General features: G+C 40.8%; 1 protein-coding gene across 8 annotated transcripts in view; it reads right to left on the bottom strand.

Moving 5' to 3' along the window:
• The window catches only part of RNF19A (ring finger protein 19A, RBR E3 ubiquitin protein ligase), a 96654-nt gene that overhangs the window by 37113 nt on the left and 34051 nt on the right, over positions 1-25490 (bottom strand). For 7 of the 8 annotated variants that reach the window (XM_073330444.1, XM_073330439.1, XM_073330442.1 and 4 more), the window contains one exon: positions 3882-4647. In XM_073330444.1, coding sequence (XP_073186545.1) covers positions 3882-4477 — 596 coding nt within the window. In that variant the 5' untranslated portion in view covers positions 4478-4647. Of the gene's footprint in view, positions 1-3881; positions 4648-6566; positions 6717-9470; positions 9638-25490 lie in introns of all 8 variants that reach the window. The other variant, XM_073330443.1, reaches the window with a different exon arrangement.

The raw sequence follows: 25490 nt of genomic DNA, 5'->3' as shown, positions 1-25490 counted from the left end.
CATGGGGGATATTAAAAGATTCTGAAAGAAAAGGTCACTAGATTTTTTTCTCAGAAATTGCTGAACTGTTTTGGCTGATATTTTCTACAAATATTCTACCAGAGGCAGACACCCAGCATGGAAAGTTCTTTCCCAAATGGTGGAAGTTTGATAAAAGTTATAAGCCACTGAAAACAGGATCTTATAATGAAAATTGTCAGGCAAACCTACCAGGTAGGGCTATAGAACTACCTATAAAACACACAAACTTAGGTAGGCTCAAAAGATACTGTATTCTTATTAAAAAACTATTAGAAAAACATATGAAAACATTCAGCACTACAAAAAGTGTATGTGCCAAAGTACTGTAAATTTGTCTGACTAGTTATGTTTCATCCTAATTTTGTTTATACTGATGTGTTCCTAAGAGACAGTGTGAACACCCTTAATGTTTGTGTTTTCAAATGGCATTTCTCAGTTAAAATTTATGCTTTTTTTTTTTTAATAAAACTCACTGTTGATACAAATTTAAAGTGACAGAATTAATTAGAAACTCCAAATGGAAAATACCCCGATTAAATTTGCAAACCAAGTATGTTTTTCTAAAATATACTTAAATTCCAAAATTAGGTTGTTTATTAAAAGAGTTTATACAGAATGTAACAAAAGTTTTTGTAACACTAAAAAATGAAAATAGTTTGTTTGGATGTACACATTCCCCTACAACCATAACACCATGGTAGTGCAGGATAACAAAAATGTGAAGCTACTCTATTCTTTCTTCATACTGAGTGAAGTACAGAATATAAAGTAATAGGTATCAGATTTAACAATTTTTTGTTTTAATTTGCTAAGTTTTTATCATGCAAGCAAATTTTAAATCAATGATTGTACTTAATTGAAAAAAATAGGACACAAGCACAGAAGAAACTCCCTAACTTGCAGTAGTGACTGAGAAACTATCACAAAACTGGACAATCAAAAGGGGAAGGAATGAAGGGGACGAAACAAAAAAGCAAGATCTTTTAAAAGAAACTTGCCTACCCTAAGAATTTTTTGTAAAACTTCCAACTACTGGGAACTCTGGTATAAATAAGGCTCCTATAGCTAGATCCATTTACCACTGTGTCTATAAAACCTACTTTTCAACAGATTTAAGCCAACAATGGATTATAAGAGTTGATGAAGACCTGCCTACCCTAGGATTCTGATTTTACAAACATTTATACATGTGCTTAGCTTTAAGCACATACTGACAGGTTTCAGAGCAGCAGCTGTGTTAGTCTGTATTCGCAGAAAGAAAAGGAGTACTTGTGGCACCTTAGAGACTAAACAATTTATTTGAGCATAAGTGAAGTGAGCTGTAGCTCATGAAAGCTTATGCTCAAATAAATTGGTTAGTCTCTAAGGTGCCACAAGTACTCCTTTTCTTTTTAAGCACATAAGAATTCCTATTCAAGTCAATGGCACTACCCACACATTTAAATTTAAGCATACACATAAATATTTGCAGGATCAGGGCCTAGAATTCCTACCAGAGGAATTTTTTGGCAACATTTTATATTCACTTATGGTATGTCCTATTTTACTTATTTTGTCATATTACTATTTGTTATCCTTATCCTTCCTTGCTCCTCCCTTCACCCTTCTTCCCCTCCTGTTTATAAGCCCAGAATGTTGTGCCATTTAGACTTTAAATTATAGCTCTTTGGGTCAATGAAAATGTCTTCGCCCTGTGAGGTACCTACAGCATTTTACAAGAAGTGCTCAATAAATACATTTTGTGAATTAGCAAATCAATCAAGGATACATCACAAAATGAGATCATCCACCCCCCTGCTCTCTATCCCCTGACCGCCTCCAGACTCCCTGCCCCTAACTGACCCCCCACCGCCCGATCCACCCCACCCTCCTTCCTGACTGCCCCCCCCCGGGACCCCTGCCCCATCCATCCACCCCTTCTCCCAGACCGCCCCGGGACCCCCACCCCAACTGCCCCCCACTGCCCCATCCAACCCTCCCCTTGACTGCCCCCCCGGGACCCCTGCCCCCATTCAAACCCCCTGTTCCCTGCCCTCTGACCGCCCTGACCCCTATCCACAGCCCAGCCCCTGACCGCCCCCCAAAATCCCCTGCCCTCTATCCAACCCCCCCGCTCCCTGCCCCCTTAACGCAGGGTCAGGCTACGGCTCTGCAACTGCGCTGCCCCAGGAGCTCACCGCCCCACCACCCAGAGCACTGCACTGGTGGCGCAGTGAGCTGAGGCTGTGGGGGAGGGGCTGGGGGCTAGCCTCCCGGGCCAGGAGCTCAGGGGCCAGGCAGGACGGTCCCGTGGGCCGGATGTGGCCTGTGGGCCGTAGTTCGCCCACCTCTGATTTAAACAATAGATTCAAAGTTTAGGCAAACTTCTTCTGGTACTAAACAGGATCAAACTGGAGGGAGTGAGGGCCCGGGCTGTGGTGCGAGCTCTGGGGTGGGGCCAGAGATGAGGGGCTTAGGGTGCAGGAAGGGGCTCAGGGCTCCAGTGGCGGTGCAAACTCTGGAGTGGGGCCAGGGATGAAGGGTTTGGCTCAGGTCTGGGGCTGGGGGTGAGGGCTCCGACTGGGGATGCCAGGGATGAGGGGTTTGGGATGCGGGGGGGGGGGGGGGGGGGCTTAGGGCTGGGGCCAAGGGCTTTGGATTGCGGGAGGGGGTGTGGGTTCTGCAAGGGAGTTCCCAGCTGGAGCAGGGGGTTGGGGCACAGGAGGGGGTGAGGGATACAGGCTCTGGGTGGTGCTTATCTAAGGCGACTCCCGGAAGCGGCTGGTATATCCCTGCGACCACTAGTCACAGGGGTGTCCAGGAGGCTCCACGCACTACCCTTGCCCACAGATTCCCAGCCATTGGGAGCTGCGGAGCTGGCGCTTGGTGTGGGGACAGTGCACAGAGCCTCCCTGGCCAGCGCTGTGCCTAGTGGCCGCAGGGACATCTGAGCCGCTTCAGGGAGCCGCAGAGGCAAGGAGCTTCCCTTAGCCCTGATGAACCGCTGACCAGACTTTTAAGAGCAGTGAGGGTCCCTTTTTGAGCAGGTGTTCCGGTTGAAAACTGGATGCCTGGCAACCCGAACAACAGCGGGTATATCTCACAACCAACAGCAAGTGGACTGTTGTCTGCAGGTGAAGAGAACTAGAATTAAAAAGACTTTTCAAGCAGATTTCTCAGGGTGTTTTTCTTTTATATTAGATATCAATAATGCTTTTTAGCTTATATTTAACTCAGTAAATTAATTTGCTGGAAGTACTTACCGTAACTTGTAAAAAAAAAAAAATAAATACTATAACCATTTGATCTCACTACCACAACAAATGAATTATCACAGTTTTACAGTCACCCTTCACCACAATATCTGAGTGTCTTACACATAAAATCAAAAGCAATAGCAATGTCCCTAGTGTACCTGATAGAGTCTCTAGCACGTCTCCCTTTCTGGGGTCAGAACTCTGGTTGGAGTAGGGTTTTTTTGCTGCTTCCCCCCCCAGCTGCTGGCACTTGAAGTGCCAGTGCTTTAAGGCACAACATTTCATCCTTCCTTTTAAATAGCCTTACACTTAGTACTTGGGGCTCCATGCACCTATCTTACCTATTTTGTCACCTGATTTGCTTTATATACCTTATTCACAAACTAGAACAATCTGTTTCCACAATTTTCTTGGTTAGAGGATAAAACATTTTGTCAACAATAATGTGGAAATGATTACATTAGAATTACTCTAATTTACTTGTTACAAATTCAAACAATAATGTAGAGAGATGATAGGGGAGATTTGGTGACAGTGATTTTACTAGTTAGAGAAGTTCAATATGCCCCACTGGATCAGATGGGAAAAGAAAGGATGGGGGGGTGGGGAGGGAAGCACTCTTACCCACAGTCTGGAGCTGGGCACCATCTACAATCCGGGTCTGCAACTAGCCACCGTCTAAGCATGAATTCTTCATATTTTTCCATCAAGATGTCATCATTTAATATCAAACGAATATCATGGGGATTAAATCGTTCAGAGCATTCTGGGCAGCTGATATTAACTCTGCTCTCAGAGATTTCTATCCGGAGATACTGACGTAAGCAATCCACACAAGACCTATGGTGACAAGTCATTATTTCTGGGAATCTGTCTTTAGAGTACCGCAAAAGGCACAAGGGACACTCCATGAAGTCGCCACTTGGTTTGCTGCTAGAGGTGGCTCCACTGTCTGAAGAGGTATACGTGGAGAAAATGGAGTTCTTGTCTGTACACATTTCCGAATGTATACTTTCAATACTTGCAATTCCATCCACCCCTCCATTTAAATCCCTGGATTTGCGTTTTGTGTCCTTTTTCCTCCGAAAGATAGAGGCCAATGAAATTCTTCTTTTCTTTGGTGCCTTTTTAACTGAAGGCAAACTCACCGAGGAGGCAGAAGACTGCAGGTCCCGATCAGAACCCATTTGCCGATGCAAACTCATTTCTAGAACATTCATCAGAAGTGTATTGAAGTTAACATGTAACCCTAATCATTTTTAAGGCTCAATTCAATATGAGAGGACATATGCTAAGTCATGTTGTCGGGTAATCGCTACTGGACAGACAGTCTTCATGCAGAAACTTCTTCACACGCATTTATTTCCTGCCAACTCTTCATAGAAATTATCTGAATGGGGGGGGAGGAGGGGAGAGGAGCAAGGGAAGGAGCGGGGGGTGGGGAAAAAAGGACAGGTTAGAATCATATTCATTCAGTCCCTTTGCTAATTCTAAAAAAAAAAAAAAAAAAGAGCGTAGTACCTGAGCACCGTATTTCTCATATTATACATATTACTGCTAACTCTTCCTCCTTTCTCACCAACAGCCTTATCTATCTGTTTGATTCATTAATCTGCTGCACCTTTGTCATTTACCAAGGTTGTAAGTTGTCTTTTTACTACACTGTGCTGAGAATAAAACAATAGGGCAACAGCTCCTGTAGGAACTACTGTAATACAAGTAATGATAAAACAACAATGGAAAATAAAATATAAGCAGCTCTTCCAATCAGAAGTATAGGGTAATCAGTGGATTTATAGTGTTTAACCTATTAAGGCTACAATACTTTGTAGTTGGGGCGGGGGGGAGGGGAAGAGGAGGAAGAGAAGAGACACATATAGAACCACTATAGCTAAACAAAACAAAACAAAAATTTTAAAAAAACATGCTCTATATGAATATCCTTCCACTCAGGGTCTGTACTTCTAGAAACAGGGCAAGAGGGGAAAAAACAAACATGGGATTTCCATGCTGAAATCCAGGAAGGAGGTAATAGAGATTGGAGCTGTACTTCCTTCAGGTTTCCTTCTGTGGCTGCTACTAAGCAGCTGCCAGGAGACTCAGACAATGGCAACATGGTTCTTTTACTGGATCTTGCTTCCAGGGAAAAGGGGAACCAGCAGAATAGTAGCTGCCCCTGCAACACAGCATGGGTCTCCCTTCTTCATGGATCCATGAGACTGGGAGGGAGCATGGCCTCCAAAATCCACAACCTCCATTTTCCACTGTCTTCTAGCAAAGGAGCCAGTTACAGAAAAATGCAGTAAGGGCACCTCCATTACCCATCCTTCCCACAGGTTTTTCCATACAGGGGGCTAGCTGGCTCTCAGAAAACATGAGACCTGATAATACGACTTTTGATAATAAGGGGAAAATGAGAGGTGTTTCCTAGAAGATGTCAATGTCATACAATTGGATGTACTGGCTTGCTCCGGTGTACTGTGGACTACCACATTGCTGGCCTTTATATTTTGTTTCTCAGTGTTTCAAACTTTACCTCAATATGGAAAAGGAGGACTGCAACTGGTTTTCGATGTGTCATACTGAAGTTAACTGCTAGAAACAAATAGGAAGGAGGAGGAGGGATTTATAGGGTTTACATAATGTGATATATTACAAATTCTATTTTTTTATACATGTTGGTAGATGGGAGACTTAGGAATCTGTTAAGTGTCGGCATATTGAGCAGGAGACCTTGAGCCAATGCATTTGAGCCTTGAGCCAATGCCAATGAGCATATTACAAAATTTGTATCCTAGATATAGGACCAGCTACTGATTGAACAGTAACTAAGTGCATGTCTACAGACCCTTCCCACAACAGCCAAATCAGCAACACCTAGAACACAAAGTCAAGCAGGGGAGGTTTCAAAAGAAGATTGACTAGCAGTGGAAACGTCAACCCACTGATCTCTCCAAGAGGAAGATCTGATACCATGTATGTGCAACAAGAAACAGTAAATCAAGATATAAATATGGTCATATCATGGATAGGCTAGTGCACATATTTGGGGAGGTCATTCTCATCTTTGTTTAAAACCAATACAAAACAAAAACAAAGAAAATCAAAAATCCACACCCTAAAAACAACCTCTCAAACAGCTGTAAACCTGCAGCCAAGAGGATAATTAAAACACAGCCACTAACACAGCACATAGCGATTACTGTGAGGAGAATCTAATGTCTCACTTCCCACCACATTTTACACTTTTAGTATTTATAAGCATTTTCTATTTCCATTTTATTGACATTTCAATTTTGTAAGCAATACCTGATGATTTCATCATATGACTGCTATGCTGTGAAAATACTGAAGAGTCATGAAATGACAGCTGGTTTCACTAACACCGAGAACCATGGTTAGGCGCTTTAAGAGTATTTCTTTCAAAGTTGGTATATTTCAAGTCCTGCATTTATGGGACTGTGAAATAAAATGTTCATATTCATCATGCATAATTCATGCAAACAAATTCTGCAGTCACAATATACATAAACAATTTATACTAAATGGAACAAAGTATTTAAACTACTGTATTATGCTCTGACAAACTGATTCACCAAGAACAGATTACTGAGATCTTACAGTAACTTCATCATCCCTCTGCTGCAACAGCATTAGCATTTACATGTAGGATGCAAGTATAGAAAATCTAGGAGTCATCTCCATAGCAACTTTGCTGCCAGAATGTGTAAAGGAAGGCCTACTTTTAAAAACCTGCAGCTTCATACTATTATTTGCATTCCCAGTTAACAGTCCAGTCACACTCAAACTGATGTCCTCTCTTGCAAATTGGAAAAGGCTGCAAGGCCTTGGGAATGAGGAATTTCGCAAGCAAAATCCATTCAGTATTGTTAAAACACGTTTTTTCTCTTTTTCACTGATGGGATGTTTGGGTTGCTAGGTGCCTGGTTTTCAACCAGAAAGTCTGGTCGAAAAGGGGACCTGGCAGTGTCCGGTCAGATGTACTGATTGGACACCAAAAGGCTGGTTACCATGGGGTGGGTGGAGGCGACGGGTCATTAACCTGTGCCAGTTCCTGCTCAGGCAGGGCACCCTCCTACCTGCTGGAAGGCTCCTTGTCAGAGAGCAGCAGCTCCCATCCCAGCCCCCGGAGGAGGGGGAGAAGAGGGAGAGTGGAGATGACCCAGTGAGCGACAAGGGAGGAGAGAGAGTAGCAAGGGACGGGGCGGGGCCTCAGGGGTCTGGTTACCAGCAATTAGAAAGGTGGTAACCCTAGGGATGCATTATGCTGTAGACTGTATCTGAAGTAAAATATTTAAAATGCTATAATAAGTAAATTAAAAACAAGCTTCTATTTCAGAGCATCATGCACAATAGTACTAAATTCATAGCTGAATTCTAAAAAAGCTATATTGTTCCTGGTTGAATGATGACTGTTCTCTTGTATCGTGCCTCACTTCACAGTGGTTAAAATTACTATTACATCTGTAATAAGTTGTTACTTCACAAACCAAATTTCTCTAATATCCTGGGAACAACACGGCTACAACACTGCATATTACATATATTGACACGTATGATTTAACTTGACTGAGGGTAAAAAAAAAATCTGTTAGGATCCAAAATACTGTATCTCCTGAAGCAAATGAAGGTTCATTTGTCAAAGGCACTGCTGTTAAGTAATTGTGTACTAAATCCATAAACTAAATGAAAACAAAATGCTTGTAGAATTCTCCTACTTATAAAACAAGTTTACAGAGCTTCAATAACTAATATTTTTCCACTTTATAAAGGAAAATGAGACTTCGTGTCAACATGCAGTATCATTCCATTTTTATGACAGGTTTCAGAGTAACAGCCGTGTTAGTCTGTATTTGCAAAAAGAAAAGGAGTACTTGTGGCACCTTAGAGACTAACCAATTTATTTGAGCATGAGCTTTCGTGAGCTACAGCTCACTTCATCGGATGCATGCCGTGGAAACTGTAGCAGACTTTATATATACACAGAGAATATGAAAAAATACCTCCTCCCACCCCACTGTCCAGCTGGTAATAGCTTATCTAAAGTGATCATCAGGTGGGCCATTTCCAGCACAAATCCAGGTTTTCTCACCCTCCACCCCCCCACACAAATTCACTCTCCTGCTGGTGATAGCCCATCCAAAGTGACAACTCTTTACACAATGTGCATGATAATAAAGTTGGGCCATTTCCTGCACAAATCCAGGTTCGGGTGAGAGAACCTGGATTTGTGCAGGAAATGGCCCAACTTTATTATCATGCACATTGTGTAAAGAGTTGTCACTTTGGATGGGCTATCACCAGCAGGAGAGTGAATTTGTGTGGTGGGGTGGAGGTGAGAAAACCTGGATTTGTGCTGGAAATGGCCCACCTGATGATCACTTTAGATAAGCTATTACCAGCTGGACAGTGGGGTGGGAGGAGGTATTTTTTCATATTCTCTGTGTATATATAAAGTCTGCTACAGTTTCCACGGCATGCATCCGATGAAGTGAGCTGTAGCTCACGAAAGCTCATGCTCAAATAAATTGGTTGGTCTCTAAGGTGCCACAAGTACTCCTTTTCTTATTCCATTTTTAAGGTACATGGAATATAATTATTGTATTATACACCAACCAATTCTTTGCTACTCATTTTTATCAAATTCTGTATGCCAAAAAATAAACTGAAAAGTAGAGTTACTAATTTCAGTGAACTGAAATTAGTACTCAGAAATGGAATTCCATCTCCAGCGCCAAAAAGTCAGTGCAAAGCAATTCGATGGAATGTCTGTAAAACTGGGGATAAATTAAAAAATGATGGTATTGCTGTTAATTTGTCAAATAGTATCAAAACTGAATGACAATAGTTCTAGGTGGAGGTCTAATCCGGACTACAAACTCACAAGTCTGTAGGAAGTAATCCAACGTTAAATAATATACGTATATTTCTAAATTGGACAAATTCTAGCAGAGCCGCATGAAATAAAGTATACATTGTGTTAAAATGTAACTAGAGAGCCAAATTTTAAAAGGCAGCTCTTTGACCTAAAGAGCAAAATTCTGGGGTTACTCATCTGGATTTGGCAAATCAATAAATATGAAGCCAAAACAACACCTTCAGAAAATTATTTTATTTACTTTTACAACCATTAAAGTGAGGAAATGGATTTGCTAAAATACAAGCATGCAAGGATGTATAATGGTTCCATACCAATGATTAATGTTGCGCTAGCAGAGCTGATGCAGGACGGTGTGCAGTTTGGGAACCCGGACCGGTGGATCCAGTGAATGAGGAGCCGCCTTCTCACTCTTTGAGCCTTGGAATGCACGCCTCCTCCATGGCCAGAATTCATGGACAATGCAGCCTCTTTCTTGGATCTGGAGGAACACTTACTACCATGTTTATGCACATTCTTCTGGGTTTCATGGCTAGGCCCCAGCACAGTATCCATAGCTAAGGCAAAGTTTTTGTCATGGATATTTTAGTAAAAGTCAAGGACAAGTCACGGACAATAATGAAAAATTAACAGAAGCCCGTGACTTGTCCTTGACTTTTACTAAAAATATCCATGACAAAATGGGTAGCCTGGGCAGCTGGAGGGGGAGAGCGGGGCTGGGAGCTCCAGGGTCACCCTCCACTGGCGGCTCCAAGCTGTGGGGGTCCCCCGGCCTCCCGTTGCAGCTGGGAGCAGCAAGGGCCCCTCTTGCTACCTGTGGCGGCTGGGAGTGGCAGGTATTTCCCCTGCTGCCCAGGGTGGCTGGGATCCCCCCCGCCACCCCTTTCTGCCAGGAGCAGTGGGGATTCCCCCCTGCCGCCTGTGGTGGCCCAGAGCGGCAGCGGGGAGCTGCAGGGCTCCCCCTGCCACCCACAGTGGCTGGGAGCTGCAGGGGTATTCCGCAGCTCCCTGCCTCCACAGGTGGCATGGGACCCCACAGCTCCCAGCCAGTGCTGGCTGAGGTCTTTGGATTCCATGATTTCCATGACCTCCGTGATTAAATTGCAGCCTTATCCATAGTGCAGGTACCGACAGATCTGGACTGGGACTCTGCGATAGGAGGCTCCTGGACCGTTCAGGTCAGCGTACATGATGTACTGCTCAGGATCGGACTATGGCCCCATATGAGGTGCGTCTTAAGCCATAGGGCCTGGCCTTCCTGGGCACAGGCAGGGAAGGAGAGGCAGATACCGCACCTGGACGTGATGTGGGCTTCCTCCAAGCAGTACAGGATTGTCGTTGAATGAAAACAAGCAAAGGAAAGAAGTGCCGACCTTGAATCCTGGTATCTTTGGTATAATCCAGTGCCCAGACACAGGTGCGGGGGTGGGGGTGAGGGGGCAGGGTTGGTGGAAAAATCACCAAAGCAGAGTCCCAAAATCCTTGATCCTAGAAAAATTACTATGAGCACTAAAACTACTACTAAAATCAGTCAAATCTGAACTATATACACAAGAATAAAAACGCAGTTTTTTTGGAAAGTGCGTCACGAAAGAGGAGAGAAAAAGGAAGAAGCTCTGACGCGGATCTTGGGTGGTGTGAAGGAACTGAAGACATGGTCGATTGTTCCACCCTTTATGGTCTCGGGTGAAACCACAAGGCAATGCCAGGGTGCATGTGCAGACACTATTACTTGGAAAAGCTCTGGCTCTGGGAACCTGGCACATGCGCACATCTCTCAGTGGAATACTATAGGGACCATCTCTCAAAGAAGCAACATTTATTCTTGTTTCTGTTACAGGAACACTGTCAACGTGACATCTGGTGAAAAAAATTTTCACATACTACACTTGCTTGAGTTCCCCTGCCGATTTTTATGCTTTTACAATCATACTTTCTCTCTCTCCTGTTAACGAATTTAGTTTCCCCTGTCTTCTGTGTGGGTCTTAATGATAGTGCAACTGATCAAATACTATCGAATGCACAAAACAAACAACCTGACAAAACCGAACTCTTTTTGGCTAATGTTTCCCTTATCGTAATCTTTGGTGTTGAAAGCAACAGTAATATATACCAAAGTGTTATCTTCAGGCACAAGTATGAAACAAATCAGTTATAGTAAAAAAACATTAATTTATGGTGATAAACTTGTTGGAAATAAACTCTCTGAAAAAGTATAGTAACCAAGAAGAAGAATATAAGCCTCCCTCCCTTCCTTTCTCTAGAGAGGAAAGAACACGCATTCCAAGATTTTTTTGCCAATTTCAACAGATGTGCGAATCAAGAAATAGCAGCTATGGTGATTCATCAACTGCACTTTTTATAAGCAAAGTTTTTCCCATGTTCTAATAAATGTTCTCTTTCAGTTTGGTGTTCTCTTTGCATGGGATATATCAATCATTCACTCTCCAGCAAGACCAATTCCTAAGAGACTTTGCCTCGTTTTTGGAATACAGAAGTTGCCACTTATTTAAGGGCAACTTACAATTATCCTATACCAGATTCAAAATCTGAAAGACAGAGTTAGCCATTCTCTCTTTTGTAGTAGATGTGGCTTTTATTATTAGTTACAAAGTTTTAAAAAGAATAGACAACACATGAGTAGCCATTACAGAAGAGAGGGTATAAAGACTAGCTTCACTGTGATAACTTAACTAATTATGGTCAGATCCGCACAAAATAGCACAAGACTTAGCAGAGCAAATGTGAAATACAATGAAAAACAAAAAACTAAAAGCTCAGCTCGCAGTGGCAGGTCCTGTCCCATGGGGATGGGGATTTTTTCCACTCCTGAGCATTATAGTTATTCTGATCTAATTTCCTAGTGTGGACCGGATCTAAGTTAATAACATCCCTGCTAACATTTTCCAAGTTACTGTGAGCTTTAAACACTGTTGCCAGCCCTGCAGGCAAAGGTGGGTCAGGAGAGGGAGAAAGGAAGGAAGATCACCCCAAGACAGATATTTCACCCTCACTGCCAGAGGTGCAAGTTGATGTTGTTGCACAGATTAACTGGCCAAGAAACTCTCCTGATTTACTGGGGGGAGGAAGAGGAATCAATATTATTAGTCCAGTGAGCTCCTTAGCCAGCTCTTTTAAAACTCTTGGATGCAAGTTACCTGGACTTGCGGATTTAAAAATGTCTAACATCAGTAGCTGTTTAACATTCTCATGAGTTTCTACTGGAATGGAAAGAGTGTTATTATCGGACTACCCCTACTGGCTTTCTCCCAGATTAATGAGAAAAATGGTACGATCTATGGAAAGATACAGCAAAATGGATATATTCTTCTAACTAGAAGAATGCCTCAAAGATTATCTAAAAAAAGATTTACTTGCCAAGACTAGAGCTTAGTCCTCAGGTTTCTACTGCAACATTTGGGATCATTACGGGGGGTGGGGGTGGGGGTGGGATAGCTCAGTGGTTTGAGCATTGGCCTGCTAAACCCAGGGTTGTGAGTTCAATCCTTGAGGGGGCCATTTAGGGATCTGGGGTAAAAATTGGGGATTGCTCCTGCTCTGAGCAGGGGGTTGGACTAGATGATCTCCTGAGGTCCTTTCCAACCTTGATATTCTATGATTGATTAAATAAATGCATAAGAAGCATTCCTCATAAGTTGTGATGTTTAATTTTTTTCCTCAGGGAAACAAACTATAGAGGCAGAGCAATTTTGGTTAAATATGATAAAATCTATTTAAACCGAGGAAAAGATTGAATATAATTCTTACTTTTCCTTTTTTAAAAGGACACAATATTGTTTTATTTTAATTTTTTTCTTTGTAACGGTCTCTTCAAGCAATTTACATGCTTTTCTACCCTACTCACTTTGACCTTTTCCACTCTACATCATTTCCAGTCTTTTGAATAGAACAGAAATTAATCTAACATTTGTTTTGTTAACACTTCAACTTACCTAACAGTATGTCATGCTGAAAAGTGTGTGCATGCACCAGTACCAATGGTATCAGCAATACTCTGGGACTAGTATGTATTTTCATTGCTGATGCTGCAGCAAAGGTGAGCAAATACATGTCTATTAAACACATATTTGAGTTTAAGGTAGTTTTTGGTTTCCATTCAAATCAATTTTTTAAAGAAGATCTAGAATTAGGTGTAACTCATCATCAGGATGCATTTTTCCATTTAATGTTCCTAAGGTTAATACAAATGTGGTAAAAATAATTATTTGACTCCCCTAGCTTGAATTTGAAAATAGAGAATTTAGATAGCAATATTGGATTTTATTAAGACTATTAAAACTCAAATTTATTAAGATTCTTTAGCGGGAAAACAGACTTGAAATTAAAACACAAATACATTTATTAATTATAGAAAAGAGATTGAAAAATGCTTTTTTTTAAATGTAACTAGTCCATTCACCCTGCAAATACAGGAATTTTTCATGTAATATATTAGGAGCTCTGTCCACTCTTGATTTACAATGTCCCAGGTGTTGAGGTCGTTACGTTTAAAATAAGACCTCAGTGTTACACAAATTTGTATCTGATATTCACCCTAAATTTTCCTTTATTTAGTTTCACAGTCTTTCTCTTAGTAATCTAAAGAATTTATGGATAAACCCTAACCAACCAGTATCACCAGCAGGACATGAAATTCTTATTGTAGTATCTGGTACCATTCTAACGTCTGCATAAGAGGGCAATATTGTTTTGGTTTAATTTTTGTCTTTATTTATAGAAGTCTCTTGGTTATTTACATACACAGGCACCAAAACTTTTACAAAGAGGAGTATAGAGTTAAGCTCTTATTTGTATTTAGGCTCCTAAATAAATGACCCAGTTTTCAGAAGTGGCTCCTGTTGAAGGTACTATGTATAACATGTTAGAATACCATCAAGGAATTTAAAGTTTATTTTGTCACTGACAGTCTCCATTTCTCCTCCGAATCCTCCCATCATCTCAGTTACTATCCTTACTGTGTAGGAGGACTGGAAAAGCCTTGTAGAATCTGCCATTTTAAAAGATTAAAAACAAAAAACAAACCAAAAACAAAAAACCCCACCCAAAACCAAAAACTGAAATCTTCTGTATGGAAATAAGAATAATATAATTAAGACAGACCACTTTTAATAAGTTCATACACACTAAGCCTTTTTTTATTTTTTAACTACTAACTTATTTGAAGTTTGAAGAAAGTAATTTTCTTAGCCTTGCACACATACCTAACTCCCACTAACCTAACCCCACCAAATATTACTAGGAGTCATGAAGAGGATTTATTGTTATGCAAAGGGTTAACTTTACTTAAACAAAAACCTCTAAGATTTGCGGCTATCTTAAAGCTTTTTAAATAGTGACCTGCTAAAATTAAACAAATATTAACCAAAACACAAAACAAAAACATACATCACAAATCAACAGAAACATAAGACCTTATAACGCTGCAATACTCTCTTGACCTGTCCATCAACATTTATCACTCAAACTATGTTATTCTGAATTTAAATTATAAGTTCTTTGGAGCAGGAGCCATGTTTTATATCGGTCTGTAAAGAACCTCTTAAGATACAAACGTTATGTTTTCTAACCAAACTTTATTCCTTGCTTAGCTCTCTATTTTCTGTACTATGCCAAGAAAATGTATTTAGATTTAGCCTGACTGCTGTTGGATACCAAGATTTAGCTAGGGATAATTGCTGATGGACACTTTACAAATAAAGGACTTAGTCTGACTTCACATGAGGGCAGACCAGAAGTTGGGGAAGTGCCCAGTGTGGGTAAAGGCAGCTGCAATTTTCCTTCTCTTGACCCACATACACAGGCCATATACAATTCCTACCACTGTTTCTTCCATAACATTTATAAGATTCAGCCTTAGGAATGGACAGAAAAGGGTGTAACTCTTTTTCAGGCCTTCATCTCTTGTTTATTTACCGTCATCTCCTCCTCTGTGAGCTTCCCAACTCCCACATTGCTCACTCCCATCCACACAAAATGTGCTGCCAAGATCACCTTCATAGCCAGTTGATAACCATACTCTGGCACTGCTCCCTTTTTCTAAGGCACCAAATTCAAGCTTCTTGCCCTTGTCTTCAAGTTTTCTACATAAATGTGCCCTTCATATATAGCCATCCTTATCACTTTGTATCACCTCCTGTCCTCCCATCACTGTCATTAACCCATTCTTCAAGACCTTTCTCAGCCATCTTTGCAACTTCTTCTATCCTACCCCCTATTTGCAGAATGCCTGCACACAGATGATCTGTGAAGGGACTATGCGCTCTCCTTTCAAATCCCCCATGAAGAGCCACGTATGATATGACGACTTAAAAAAAAAATCTAGATAATTACAGATAGGCTAGAGAGACTTGCAGATTCACACATTTTACCAAAAAAGGCATGCTGTACTCCCTTTCTCTGTGAGTCTGCTTTTCTGTTGGATTCAACCAGTAAGGGCTTCAGGTCAGAGATTATATATTCTCTGGTCACAAATGTCAGATGCACCAAACTCACCTTCAATGCAGCTGAGGGAGGCAAAGGTTAGCTACATTATGCCTCTCGCAGGGTGACTGGTGCAACAAACTAATAAGGAGCTCTCCACCAAATGGGAATTGGCAAAGGGAAATACATATGAGCTCTTACACCTTCCACTTCCCCCATCCAGCTTCAACTCATTCCTTGTGACAGAGGAGCTGGCATAAAGCAAGGATCCCTCCTGTTGAAGGAATCCTCAGATGCACCCTCAGGGTAGCTCTAAGGTCACTTTGCATCAGTCCCACTGAATAAAGTGATCTTAACAAGACCAGGGATCTGGACCACTGTTTAGAAAGTGCATGTAGCCAATTTTGAGCACTACTGTAAACAGGTAAACACCATCACATAGCAAGGTCAAAAAGTGATCAGCCAGATATCATTTAGTGTAGGCACATGGAAACCCAAACAACGCAAAATGTATAGATCTGTGCAGTACTGCACAGCTACAAATTAAGCTCTTATGCACAATTTGAATTTTTCCTCCATTAAACTCCAAAACATCACAAGCATAGATTACATAAATATAATTAATCCTTCTGTGACTATGGACAAGTGTTCTCACCTCTGGCTTCTGTGGAGGTATACTACTTATGGGGTGTCCTAACTCATTTAATTTGTTGGCTGTCTGTCTGGAAAATGCTATCAACCTAAGGGTTTAAGAGTGATAAAAGAGAACTATTCCATGAAACTGCACAACTAGAATACAAATCCAACTGTAGCAATACTTTCATTAAAATGAAACACAAACTGTTCCTTCCCCTCATTTGAAAAGGGAGCCAGCTTGCATCAAAGAATCACTCCAATGAAGAATCTCTTTCTTGTTTGACCTGCTTGTAGGCCAAGTTAGAACACCAAAGCAGGATTTATAGAAAATTCAGCATTTAAAACCCTAATTAACTCTAAGTGCAGACCACATTAGGATGATCCACGGAATGGAAAACTTGTCTTATGAAAGGAGACTCAAGGAGCTTGGCTTGTTTAGCCTAACTAAAAGAAGGTTGAGGGGAGACATTAATATATCTATAAATATATCAGAGGGATAAATACCAGAGAGGGAGAGGAATTATTTAAGCTCGGTACCAATGTGGACACAAGAACAAATGGATGTAAACTGGTCATCGGGAAGCTTAGACTTGAAATTAGATGAAGGTTTCTAACCATCATAGGAGTGAAGTTTTGGAATAGCCTTCCAAGGGAAGCAGTGGGGGCAAAAGATCTATCTGGCTTTAAGATTAAACTCGATAAGTTTATGGAGGAGATGGTATGATGGGATAACATGATTTTGGTAATTAATTGATCTTTAACTATTCATGGTAAATAGGCCTAATGGCCTGTGATGGGATGTTAGATGGGGTGGGATCTGAGTTACCCAGGAAAGGATTTTCTGTAGTATCTGGCTGGTGAATCTTGGCCATATGCTCATGGTTTAGCTGATTGCCATATTTGGGGTCGGGAAGGAATTTTCCTCCAGGGCAGATTGGAACAGGCCCTGGAGGTTTTTTGCCTTCCTCTGTAGCATGGGGCCCGGGTCACTTGCTGGAGGATTCTCTGCTCCTTGAAGTCTTTAAACCATGATTTGATGACTTCAATAGCTCAGACATAGGTGAGGTTTTTCGCAGGAGTGGGTGAGTGAGATTCTGTGGCCTGCGTTGTATAGGAGATCAGACTAGATGATGATCATAATGGTCCCTTCTGACCTTAGTATCTATGAATCTATGGTGCTAAGGAATTTAAATATAACCTGTCTTTTCTGAGAAGGTTCTTAGGGCATTAGGAAATCCTGAATATAAGGAATTAGAGTTACCTACAAAAAGGACCAAAAATTTAACTACTTCATTAATCCAGTCTTGACAAAGACCCAAATAAGCAGAACAAAATGATAGATCTGCCAGAAGTTTTCAGTCAGTATGAAGCTTATTTTTCACTTTAGTCAAATTAAAGCTGACACTCCATTCTTTTTGCTTTTTAAACTGCTTTTGAGTTAAAGATTCTGCCTCTGAACTTTGTTCATCTGCATTTTATTCTTAACAGTAAAAAAATACCATGAAGTACTATGTTTATACATAGGTTGGCTGCAATTTAGCAAATAAATCAGAGTTTAGTCCCCCACAACTTCATTCACCTAACATGGAAAACAAAAACCACCTGGGAAGCCACCTGATGTGCTGAGATACCACTGAGTCTACCTGTTCTGCCAGCATGGGCCCCTTTAACCTGTCTTGCTGAGCCAGGCAGGTAAAACCTCCTCTAATACACACACACAGGCAGGGCCGTAACCAGGCAACAGTAAGAGTTCCCAGGCAGGTCCCTTCTTCATGGAAGGGGGAGAGGAGAAATGCACTTAACTCTGATCCTTTGATATCACACAATGACTCATCTGAGTTTAATGAGCAGGATTTAACATCTAGTTAGAGACCATCATTACACAAAGCTTTTTTCCTGTTTGATGAGTTACATGTCACAGAGATTTACAATGCAAATGCTATCACTTTATAATATGAGGTTTAGTCGAGTGAGAACAATGTAGGTAGTATCCTACAAGCCTTTTACAAAACACTAAAAACATTATCAATTTAACATATAATACTTATTTTGATAATGCTAACATAAAAGGTAAGCAAGACTGGTTTCCAGCTATGCATTTGTAAGGGTATGTCTTCACTACCAACGTGAAAGCACTGCTGCGGCAGCGCTTTAACATGGCTGTGTCGTCGTGGCTCTCCCAGCAGTGTAAAAAAAAACAAAACAAAAAAACAAAACCCACGTCCATGACGGGACTAGCTCCCAGCACTGGTGCACTGTCTACACTTCTACTTTACAGTGCTGAAACTTGCATTGCTCAGGGGTGTGAAAAAAAGTTTCAGCGCTGTAAAGCAGCAGCGTAGACAAGGCCTAAGTGTTCAGTTAGGCCTGGGTCTTTGGCATGAGTGGTACCTGGTCTGCCAGCATCAGAGGGCTAGGTTTGTTTAAGACATCTCACTTTGCAAACTGTCCTGATGCAAAGTGTGTGAGTGTGGGGGTAGGGGGGGACGGGACATTCATCCCAGGGTACTTAAGGAACTAGCTAAAGCACTCATCTTTGAAAGCTCCTGGAAATCAGGTGAAGTCCCAGAGGACTGTAGAAGTGCAAGCACAGTATCCATCTTTGTTCCCATTTAAAGAGAAACTGTGGAATTACAGACCAATTATCCTAAATGTATGAAGGGGCATATGAATGCTTAGCACAGGGGTTCTCAAACTGGGGGTCGGGACCCCTCACGGAGTCATGAGGTTATTATGTGGGGGGTCGCGAGCTGTCAGCCTCCACCCAAAGCCCCGCTTTGCCTCCAGCATTTATAATGGTGTTAAATGGGGGTGGGGCGGGGAGTAGTCGCACTCAGAGGCTTGCTATGTGAAAGGGGTCACCAGTACAATAGTTTGAGAACCACTGGTTTAGCATATCTGGCAGATAAATACCTTGCAATGCTGGCTACAAAACTGCCATGCAAACGCCTGTTCTCACTTTCAAGTCAGACTGTAAATAAGATGTGGACAACATTATCTCCCGTAAATGTAAACAAAACTTGTTTGTCTGAGTGACTGGCTGAACAAGAAGTAGGACTGAGTGGACTTGTAGGCTCTACAATTTTACATTGTTTTATTTTTGAGTGCAGTTAGGTAACAAAAAAAAAATCTACATTTGTAAGTTGCTCTTTCATGAGAGAGATTTCACTACAGTACTTGTATGAGGTGAATTGAAAAATACTATTTTTTTTATCATTTTTGCAATGCAAATATTTGTAACCAAAAATATAAAGTGAACACTGTACATTTTGCATTCTGTGCTGTAATTTAAATCAATACATTTGAAAAGTTAGAAAAACATCCAAAATATTTAATAAATTTCAATTGGTATTTTATTAACAGCACAATTAAAACTGCAATTAATTTTTTTAATTGCAATTAATTTTTTTTTAGTTAATCAAGAGTTAACTGTGATTAATTGACAGCCCTACAAACCAACCTGATTTTCTTTTCTCACAGGGTTATTGGCTTAGTGGAGGGGGGGAAGCAATAGCTGTGAAGTACTTTGATTATAGAAAGGCTTTTGACAGTCCCACATAACATTCTCATAAGTAAACAAGGGAAATATGGTAATGAAATTACTATAAGGTAGGTGCAAAACTGCTTGAAACACCATTCTCAAAGAGTAGTTATCAACGGTTTGCTTCAAATTGGAGGGCTAATCTACCGGGGCCCCATAGATACTTCCAATACTAGATAATATTTTCATTAATGACTTGGATAATAGAGTGGAGAGTATGCTTGTAAAATCTGCAGATGACACCAAATTAGGAGGTAAGCACTTTGGAGGTCAGAATTAGAATTCAAACAGCCTTGACAAATGAGAGAATTGGTCTGAAATCAACAAGATGAAATTCAATAAAGTGAAAAGTACTTCACTTAGAAAGGAAAAAATGCACAACTACAAAATGGGAAGTAACTGGCTAGGTAGTAGTACTGCTGAAAAGGATCTGGGGGTTACAGTGAATCACAAATTTAATACGAGTACATGATGTGATGCAGTTGCAAAAAAAGCTAATATTATGGGGTGTTTTAATTGGAGTGTCATATGTAAAGACATGGGAGGTAATTGTCCCACTGTGCTCGGCACTCAAAAGGCCTCAACTCATGTACTGTATCCAATTCTGGGCGCCACACTTTAGGAAACATGCAACAGATTGGGAGTCTAGAGGAGAGCAACAACAACAACAAAAAAAGATAAAAGTTAAAACAACTGGCATGTTCAGCCTTGAAAAAAAGACAACTGAGGGGAGACCTGCTAACAGTCTTCAAATACATTAAGAACTATTATAAAAAAGGACAGTGATCGGTTGTTCTTCATGAAGATGAGAAGTAGTAGCCTTAATCTGCAGCAAAGGAGATTTAGGTTAGATATTAGGAAAAACTTTCTACCTATAATAATAGTTAAGCACCAGAACAGGCCTCCAAAGGAGACTGTGGAATCCCCATCATTGGAGGTTTTTAACAACATGTTGGACAAACACCTATCAGAGATGGTGTAGGTTTACTTGATCCTGAACTTCTGTGCACTTGATGACTTCCAGGTGCCTCCCAGCCCTACATTTCTTTTATTCTGATTCCCCACCTCAGCAAACTTAGACAGCAATTTATTTCCCCACCACCACATCCTAGTATCTTTCATGACATTCAATGATAGATTAATATTAATATAATAGCTTGGTGTTTGTTTCAATGATTAGCACAGAATTAGCTCATGTTTCAAGTATTATCATGAGGCTTTAGAGTTAACAGCCCAGAGACATGAATGGAAATCATTCACACATCTCAGAGCTATTCTTTCATACTGACCACACACTGAGGAACACAATAGTGTGTCAGATTTCACTTTGTATTTTGCACATTTTCTTTGCAACCATGAAAGCTAGATACTTTTCTGAAAAAATTGAAAGCTTGGATACTGGACAAGAACTGGACAGTAACTGCAAAAAGAAGTTGTGCAATTATTTACATAGTTACATAGTCATATTACCCAGTAGGGAGTTGTGTACTGTTCAGTGCTTGATTTGAGCCAGTGTGACCAACTAGCACTTTCTTTCCTTTTGTCATGCTCTCAGATAAGTCAGAGGCACTGCTCTCCAACATCTTCACTATGCAAGCAAGCACCAAGCCTTATATGGAGCACACCTTTATGTTGCTTCATATCTTCTATTGCCACAGAACATCAGGTTCAGCAGCCAGTAAAGAAAGCAAGGGCAAGGAGGTTTAATGATCCCACTCTTCAGCAGGCAGGGTGAGTAAGGAGAAGGGAGAAAGACAGCAAAATAAAACAATGTACTATTATCAAAAATAATTACATTTATATAGTCTATCACCCTAACGGGTAGTAAAGTGCCTCATGAAATATATATTTACAGTAATACTGCAATACAGCCACTTCTGGGGGGAAAACAGCAGCCTATACACAGCATATGGCACAATAGCAGGGAGAAAGGAAAATGTGAGGCGAGATCTACAGGACAGAAAAATGTTTAAGTATATTGAGCTCTACGTAAGGTGGCCCACATTACTATAGCATTTGAGGGCCTCAATCTTTTAGTTGGTCAAGCCTGCACAGCCTTACATACAACACAATGGCACTTCTGTAACACAATAACTTTTGAACAATACATCTGATCATTTTCAAAATTTCAGGGAATGTTCTAAGGCATTAAGAGACAGAATCCTCTTGATCTTTGGGGGAAACTGGAAAACCAAAATGGGGAGCACAGGGGACACATGGAGCCCCTGCCATCTGTTCAGAACAAATTTAACACAAATCATAGGTCCAAGCATCTCTGCAGTTTTCTTTATGCCAAACGAAAGACTAATGGCACATATTATGTCTTCTAGGATACAAATGCCCTCATTTATCTTCATCCTCCCATAGAGTTTAATCATGCTGACACCCTGAATGACTTATCTTCCAGACAGACAACAAATAATGGTGTATGGATGAAGGGGGAAAACAGGGCAAGCACACAGAGGCCCTGGCTTGGGGCACCCTCATATGGAGGAGGAAGAAACAGGGCACACATAGAACCACTAGAAGGGGGAAATTAGGAGGAGTTGCAGTGAGTCCCTGAAATAGAGGAGGATGACACTTAGGGAGCTTGTGGGTGGGAATGGAGAGATGAAAGGAGCCCCTGGTGTGTGCAATAAGCTCAGACTAAAGATGCTACAAAATGTGTAACTCCCTAATGCATTTATCCTCATAACCAGGGATCCTAGAAATCTGATTACCATGGAATAATGCAGAATTTGCATTTTTACATAGAATCTTTAGTTTTTACATTTTGTGAAAAAATAAAAACCATGTACAGTAGAACCCCATTTATCCTAGCCTCCATTATCCGGATTATCCAAATTTTTAATCAAATTATCTGATCTGGCCCTGGTCCCAGTTAGATCAGATAATGGGATTCTATTGTGATCGTCCCCCTCTATTCGACATTGGTGAGGCCTCATCTGGAGTACTGTGTCCAGTTTTGGGCCCCACACTACAAGAAGGATGTGGATAAATTGGAGAGAGTCCAGCGAAGGGCAACAAAAATGATTAGGGGTCTAGAACACATGACTTATGAGGAGAGGCTGAGGGAGCTGGGATTGTTTAGTCTGCAGAAGAGAAGAATGAGGGGGGATTTGATAGCTGCTTTCAACTACCTGAAAGGGGGTTCCAAAGAGGATGGCTCTAGACTGTTCTCAATGGTAGCAGATGACAGAACGAGGAGTAATGGTCTCAAGTTGCAGTGGGGGAGGTTTAGATTGGATATTAGGAAAAACTTTTTCACTAAGAGGGTGGTGAAACACTGGAATGCGTTACCTAGGGAGGTGGTAGAATCTCCTTCCTTAGAGGTTTTTAAGGTCAGGCTTGACAAAACCCTGGCTGGGATGATTTAACTGGGAATTGGTCCTGCTTCGAGCAGGTGGTTGGACTAGATGACCTTCTGGGGTCCCTTCCAACCCTGATATTCTATGATTCTATTGTATATCAGTAAAACACTGTGTTCAACTGATATTTATGTATATTGTGGCTAGGGAAACTAAAGCTCAGTGTTTTATTTTAATCATAGAAAAATGTGGATTTTTATGGTTTATTGTCATCGAGAATTTGGGGGGTTTTAATCATGGAAACTAGGATACAGCTCAGAACACCCTTTTAAGGTAGGGAAGTGTTATTACTCCCATTTTACAGATGGGGAATGGAGGCACAAAGACTAAGGGTAAGTTTCAGAAATGGCTAATAAGTGACTTATGTGTTTAAGACATCTTTAAAAATGTGACTTACAGACTTAAGAAATTTTTATCCTAAATGACTGATGCCAGGTCATATAGCAAGCCTATGCTGGAGCAAGGAACTGAACCTGGGTCTCCCAAGTACCACGCGAGTATCCTCATCACAGGAACAGCCTTCCTTTTATATGGTCTATGTTCAAAATTGTACCAGTTTAACTAAAGATGCAGCTGTAAACCCAAGTAGTTAAACCAGTTCAAAACCCTGTACGGACACACTTAATTCAATTGCATTTGGCTAATCTCAATTTATCTTAACTCCATTCCTTATCAAGTTAACCTAAAAACAATTTAAGACATGCTGAATTAAATTTTTTTAAAAAGTGTAGATTTTGTACTAGTTTAATATATCAGCCTAACAAAACAAAATCACACCTTTATTTAAACCGGTGCAACTTTCTTTCAAGATAAACCTAAGAGAAGATGGCACAAAAGAAAAGGGGCCAAACAACAGGAGGAATAGAGATTGAAAAACTAAACGAAGTCAAAAGCTAGAGAGACAGAGAGAAGTCCAGAGAAATAAAAATAATCCATCCGAGAGACGTTCTGAGTAGGAGTCCCAGATAGGAAACATTGCCTACAGCAAAGCCATTGCAAAAATGGCAAAAGTACAAAGGAGGCAGACACATCACCTAACAATGCAGAAAAACTGAAAAAAGACGTCCTGATTCACTGTGATAGCCCAGAATGCGGCATCATACACCATAAATTTCAGTGGATTCCAATACAGTAGCCTATTATGAATTGCGTGGTTTCTAATGAAACTTCTGAGATATTGTCAGTGAGCTAGGAAGTACCACGAGGATTGCCCAGATGGGAAAAACACAATATTTTTAAAAAGCAGTCAAAATTTCTGTGCTTAATACCCTTAGGAAGCTAATTAGTGGGGGCATGCTACCCAGAAATCTCAGACAACTAATTTTTTGTTTTAGCTCTGCATTGCACCTTAAAAAATGAAATGAAGTTATTAATGGGACGGAATGACTGATGCACAGGACATTTAGGGAACCATCCTTTGAACAACAGGAAGCAGGTATTTCATATTTTTAGTGGCTCAACAGTTTCTGATATTGGAAAAAAGATTTATAAACTATAACCTAGTTTTGATGCTTTCAAAAATTCTTGTTTTGTAAAGGAGACATGCATCATTTTCTTTCTAAGAGTCATTATTCCAAACTCCTTTAAAGGAAAAAAGCTACAGAAACAGTCTTTTGAGATGGCTAGCTTTAAAAACTAAAATAAAAAATTGTTATTCAAGTTAAAGAGGTGGGCAAATGTAAAAAATGTAAGTATTCTATGAAAAGTTAGCCTACTCTGTATACATTACAACTCAAAAATTTGTTAATTCAGATATATTTCCTATCACATACACAACAGTTGCCATTGACATGCATTGCCAAATTCCTTTTTCAATTCCAACATACAACCACACAATTCCTTGAGGGGAAGAGGAGAGAAGAGGCGTCGGACACAAATCACACTCAAAGGCAAACTCAACTGTGACCTCAACAAGATACTTTAAATTTTGTCAGCAGACACTTTTGAAGCCTAGGATGTGCTATTACGCCCTAAGAAAATCTGAGGTTGGCGTCCTTAACAATAAGTGCCATTTAAAAAGAGTAGAGAGTGGGGGACAGTACAGATAAAGATGCCGGACAGCTGAAGACTGCTGCTGCGGTATAGGGAGAGCTTCTCCATGTGGCAAACCTCCAATGGTCTGACTTCTGCTGCAGAAAACTGGTATGTCGACGGGAGGCAAGGCATAAAGAGAAGACAATTAAATGAAGAGGCTAGCAAGGGGGTAGCTGAGGAGCTACGGAGACATTCAGGGCAGCAAGGAGAGGGAGGAAAGGTATACAGGGATGATGGAGCCAGGCTAGAAAGGAGTAATAGGGAGGCAGAATTCTATTCTATTCAAGTCCTTATTGCCCCTGATACAGCCTGCA

The sequence above is a fragment of the Lepidochelys kempii genome, chromosome 2 (genome assembly GCF_965140265.1).
Source record: "Lepidochelys kempii isolate rLepKem1 chromosome 2, rLepKem1.hap2, whole genome shotgun sequence".
In the NCBI taxonomy this organism is placed as follows: domain Eukaryota; kingdom Metazoa; phylum Chordata; order Testudines; family Cheloniidae; genus Lepidochelys; species Lepidochelys kempii.
This window is presented reverse-complemented; position numbering and strand designations above follow the sequence as displayed.